The sequence below is a fragment of the Dipodomys ordii genome, unplaced genomic scaffold, assembly GCF_000151885.1.
Source record: "Dipodomys ordii isolate 6190 unplaced genomic scaffold, Dord_2.0 Scaffold7, whole genome shotgun sequence".
Taxonomy (NCBI): domain Eukaryota; kingdom Metazoa; phylum Chordata; class Mammalia; order Rodentia; family Heteromyidae; genus Dipodomys; species Dipodomys ordii.
This window is the reverse complement of record NW_012267223.1, coordinates 340,087-345,655: the sequence shown is the minus strand read 5'-3', so window position 1 is coordinate 345,655 and position 5,569 is coordinate 340,087. Positions and strand designations below refer to the sequence as shown.

General features: G+C 53.4%; 1 protein-coding gene across 1 annotated transcript in view; it reads left to right on the top strand.

Moving 5' to 3' along the window:
- The window catches only part of Rptor (regulatory associated protein of MTOR, complex 1), a 339,456-nt gene that overhangs the window by 246,461 nt on the left and 87,426 nt on the right, over positions 1-5,569 (top strand). The window contains exons 12-13 of the mRNA XM_013036239.1: positions 3,501-3,584; positions 4,650-4,760. Coding sequence (XP_012891693.1) covers positions 3,501-3,584; positions 4,650-4,760 — 195 coding nt within the window. The remainder of the gene's footprint in view (positions 1-3,500; positions 3,585-4,649; positions 4,761-5,569) is intronic.

Genomic DNA, 5,569 nt, shown 5'->3' with positions numbered 1-5,569 from the left:
GCTCTACCACTGAGCCACCTTCCCAGCCCAGTTGGTGCCTTTTATATCCACTGCTTTTCTGGCATCATGAGAAGAGCATAAAAATGATCGCTGTTCCTCTTACATACGTCTAGATTAAAGACCAACTTGGGACTGCAAGGGGAGCTGTCAGCAAACAAGCAGAGTTTCAAGACAAAAGACTGCAACACTAGCAGCAATGAGGCAAAGAAAGCTGGCTGTTCAGAGAGGCCGGGCAGGCTGTGGGTGGGGTCTGTGCGCCGCTCCCATCGCCCCTCTCGGTCCCTGGGTCGCCTGAGTGTCTGTCTGTCTGCAGAGACTGCTCTCCCACGGCCTTCCCCTAGGTCTGCAGTGCTGAGGAGTGAGGTTTGCCCTCTCCAAACAGGCCCGGTGCCAAGCATGCCAGTCCAGCTCTTTTGACTCCATCAGACTGTCCTTCTGTGCGTGGCCTTTTATTGACCTCACTGTGAACACTGCTCCCCTCACAGTCCTCACCCCGCGGGCGGGCGGGCTTCCTCGGCCCTCCTAGCCTGTGTGTCTCATCTCTCAGATAATCAGGTACGGGGGTTTTCACCACCACCAGGGCTTGCTTGCTTGCTTTTTTTTTTTTTTTTTGGCTGGTCCTAGGATTTGAACTCTAGGCCTGGGTGCTGTCCCTGAGTCTCTTTGTGTACTAGAGTTAGCACTCTACCACTTGAGCCACAGTGCTACTTCTGGCTTTTTTTGAGTGGTTTATTAGAGATAAGAGTCTCACGGATTTTTCTGCCTGGGCTGGCTTGGAGTCACGATCCTCAGGTCTCAGCTTCCTGAGTAGCTGGGATTACAGGTGCGTGCCACCGGCGCCTTGCGGCCATTGTGGGCTCTTTCCCAGACCAGGCCTGGAAGTGTTGAGGGAAGACAAAATACAAGAGTGCCGGCTTCACTGGGCATGGCCTGTGCTGCCCAGCCTCCCCTCCCCCGGCCAGTTCCCCTGACAAAGCCTGGGCTCCATTACCTGTAAGTTATCCTCCGGTGCCTTGGCGGATCAAGATGAGGTTCTGTCAGGCCACTGGATCGCAGCCTCTCAGGCAAGAAGTATCAGCATGGAAATGCACCTTTTCCAGCAAGCCACTGTGTCCTCTGCTACCGCTACGGGGGTGAGAAGGAAGGTGTAGTGATTGTTCCGTGTGTGCTGCCACACCTCCAGCCCCTTTTTACACTGGTTATTTCAAGATTAGACCAACATGCGCTGCGGTCCTCCTGATTGTGTTTTCCTGTGTCACTAGAGATGGCAGGCCCGTGTCACTGTGCCCAGCCCTTGTCCCCACGGTGAGGCAGCTGGCGCCTGCCATCACCTCACACCAGCCACTGATGAGATGGAGTTTCCCAAGCCTCTTTTCCCCATGATCCCATCTCTGCCTCCCAAGCAGCCAGGATCACAGGCTTGAACCACTATGCCTGGCTTTCATGATTTTGTAACTGCCATCTTCTCCCAGCTGGGGTTGCTGGGGTCTCCGGTCTCTGTCGGCTTACCTTGTAGGCTCGTGAACACACACCAGCTCCATCTCACTGCCTGGCCACATCCTGGCGCACTGGGCTTGCTGGTTTTGTGGGCCCCGCCAGGACTCGCTGTGACTATCTGCATTCCCCTCAGGTACCACGTGGGCAAAGACACAAAGCAGAAGAATGAAGGTGACTGATAGTGTACAAAAGAGAGGGAAGAATGATTTCACAGAGTAAAATTATACTGCTTTTATACAGATGTTGCAGATCAGTGCAAGTGCTTCATTAGGAGGACCTTGTTTGCTCTCAGTGTGCTGTTGTATTTCCAATAAATGTGTGGTCTAACGGCAGAGGGCTAAGCCCTTGGCTGGCAGGATGAAATGCTGTAGGTCTGGGCTGAGTACAGATCCTCTCGTGTAGACGCTATGAAGGAAGAGTCAACATGATGACCCCATTAAAAATACATAGCTTCAGGGGCTGGGGGTTTAGCCCTGTGGAAGGGCACCCACCCAGAGCGTGCAAGGCCCTGGGTTCGGTCCTCTGCCCTGGAAAATAAAAATAAAAATACATAGCTTCAGTGTCATAGGAAAAGGTAAGAACATATGAAATACAGGGTCAAGAGTGCTCTTTATTAATGATTGCTGTTCATTTATAAACAAGAAGAAGCATTTGTGTAGAAAAAAAAAAAGGATTTTACTAGAGAAATAGTTGATTAGCCGGGCGCCAGTGCTCACGTCTGTAATCCTAGCTACTCAGGAGGCTATGATGTAAGGATCGCAGTTCAAAGACAGCTTGGGCAGGAAACACCCTGAGACTCTTATCTCCAATAAACCACTCAGAAAACTAGAAGTAGTGCTGTAGGTCAAGTGGTAGAGCACTAGCCTTGAGCTGAAGAGCTGAGGGACAGCGCCCAGGCCCAGAGTTCAAGCTCTATGATGGACCAAAAAAAAGAGAGAGAAAAATAGTTGGTTGATTGTGAAAGAAAATACTGAACTTCACTAGTAATGAGAAACTTTGGACCAAAAAGGTGTATTTTCACTATGTTGACTATAAATAGTGTAATATGGCTAGTATTTTCTCAGGAGCTTTTGTTACTAAGTTCATTAAACTCCATGGGTAAGTGTTGCATTATGCTTACTTTATGAATTAATAAATTAGGTCTCGGCGCTGGGAAGGTGGCTCAGTGGTGGAGCACCTGCCTTGCATGCATGAGGCCCTGGGTTCAATTCCTCAGCCCCACATAAGCAAAAAGAAAAAAGCCGGAAGTGGCGCTGTGGCTCAAGTGGTAGAGCGCTAGCCTTGAGCTGAAGAGCTGAGGGATAGCGCCCAGGCCCAGAGTTCAGGCCTCACAACCAGACCCCAAAAACAAACAACAAACAAACAAACAGATAAATAAATGAGGTCTCACCAATATTGAAGAAGTTATCCAAAGTCACCTTTCAGCCAGCGCTGCTCACTATGCACTTGTTAAAGGTGTGAATCGGCTCGGCCGAGGGCAGTTGGTAAAGTAGGTTTAGATGCTCTGACCTTGAAATTTTATTTCTCAGCTTTATGTGCATTGTTTATATGAACAACATTGTTTACAGTAACAAATGTTTATGATAGTACAGATATCCAGCAGGGGGAAAGGACTTACATAAATTCCATTTATGCAAATGAAGCAGTGCTGGCGTGGGACGTGATGTGGCCAGATTCAGTGTGACCTTGAAGGCCATCCTCAGTGAGGGCGGCGGTGATGGGTCATCAGTCAGGGATGCACCTAGAAGTTCATCCAGGAAGGCAGCCCCTGTGCGTTGTCTCCCTCACTAGGAAGAGATGGCTTGTTTTAGTGCTGTCTGCAGTGAGCATCTGTGTCTTCCTGCATGATGGGGGCAACGCATGTCTCCTGCCCTGTCTGGAAGCATTAGCTAGGGACGAGGGAGGGAGCTGGGAGCGCAGGCCCGCAGCGGGCGCTGTGGGGAGCGTCTCAGCACATGCCCGTGTGGTCTCCTCTGACACCGGTTGGTTCTTGTCTTTCCCAGGTGCTGCTAAGCCAGGTGCACCGCCTGAGAGCCTTGGACTTGCTGGGAAGGTTTCTGGACTTGGGTCCCTGGGCGGTAAGCCTGGTACGTGCTTTCCCCTCACCAGGGGGTTGAGGGGACGTGAGCCACGGTGTAACAGTGTGGGGTGACCGCCCCGGCCCTTCAGCCCCGGCCGTGGCTGGGCCTGAGCCTGGTGTCTTGGGCTTTTTTTAAAAAACAAAACATTTTTCTACCTAGTTTTTTGTTTAGTTTTTAGAAGTATTTGTGGCATGTCAGAATAGCCCCTCCCTCCACTGCCAAGAAGCCAGAGCCACCGGCTGGCCGCGCTGTGGGGCATGCGCAGTGCTGAGGCACCCGGCCACTCACTCAAGAGTAGTAAACACAGAAAGATGGCAGAAAACAACAGACGCGTAAGGAAGGAGGTGCAGGTGGCAGAGAGGAGTGTAACACGAGAGGAGGCCGGCTGCACTTGACCTCCTGTGGTCCTGTTCGGAGGGCGGGGGGAGGGGGGAGTTTAAAAGTTAAAGTTTGGAGTCGAGCACGGGTGGCTCACGCCCACCATCCTAGCTACTCAGGAGGCTGAGATCTGAGGATCGCGGTTCAAAGCCAGCCCAGGCAGGAAAGTCCATGAAACTTAGCTCCAATAAACTATTCAGAAAAGGCCAAAAGTAGCACTGTGGCTCAAGTGATAGAGCACTAGCCTTGAGCATAAAGAAACTAAGGGACAGTGCCCAGGTCCCGAGTTCAAGCCCCAGGACTGGCAAAAAAACAAACCACACACACACAAAAAAGTCAAAGTTTGAAAATCATAGTTATGAGATGAGACGATTCAAGATTTTGCATGAGCTAGCTATTTTACTTCACTTTAAGTGATGAAGAATAAACACCTGACAGCAGGTCTGCCGCCAAGTGCCGTGGGGGCCGGGAGGTGGGAGGGGGCGCCACGGCGCTGGCGGGGGGGGGGGGGGCTCCAGGGCAGGAGGCTGGCAGGCGAGGCTCTCTGCCTCTCTGTGTTTGGCTTGGAACCTTGATTAATACCAACCTTCGTTGATAAGCCAACAAGGAAGGAGGAGAGAGGACGTCTAAAGCTGGGAAGAATGCTCAGTCTATGAGGAAAGCTGCACCTCTGACCCTCCCCTTTTCCGCCAGGCCCTGTCGGTGGGCATCTTCCCCTACGTGCTGAAGCTGCTCCAGAGCTCAGCCCGAGAGCTGCGACCACTCCTCGTCTTCATCTGGGCCAAGATCCTCGCTGTGGACAGCGTGAGTACCTCGGCCTGTCCTGTGAGCGGGAAGCGGGCCGCCCCGTGTGCCCCAGGTAGTGTGGAGGGGGCCGGCTCCCCCCCACCCCTCCTCCCCGGCCATCCGGGCGGCCAGGTTGAGACACTAAACTGTATCTCGAAGGCCACAGGAATTAACTGTTAGGGGAGAAAGAAGCTATAAAAGCCACGTCCTGTTTTAAAACCGTGTCCTTGGTACAGAGGGGATTGCTTGTAGGGGTACATCAAGCGTGGGGTGGGGTTCTCGTGCGTGGGGCGGGAGGGGAGCAGCTGGCTGCTGAGTTGGCCCATGAGGCTGGGGAGGCAGCAGAGTGATCTTGGAGAGAAGCCAGAAATGCGGCCGAGGGCCGAGCCGAGGGGGCAGCTCTGGCACCGCACGGCGTGGGGAGCGCCGGGGTGCAGACTCAGAGCAGGTTCCAGAACAAAGGTGTGTTGGTGCTGGAAGGCCCTGGAGCTGGCCATGCGTTGAGGAGAGGTCTCGCATGGGGGTGCCGCGGAACACAGAGCCGCTTCCTCGGCCTGTTAGATGAGCCATCGGCTGAGGACAGAGATGGAGACGAGGCGGCAGCGGCACAGGATGGGCTGGCTTTCTGCTTTGCTTGTTTCTTAAGCAAGCAGGGCTGGGCAGTCTGTAGCTGGGAGAAGCAGGTCTGTGTTTCCGGTGGGTTTCCACCAGCCTTGAGTGTGAGCCTGTGTGGCAGGGCACATGCGAGTACATGTGTGCGTGCCCAGCAGGGCCTGCGTGTGAAGCAGCGCGGTTCCGGCGGCTGCTCAGCCCCCTCCCCCTCCCCC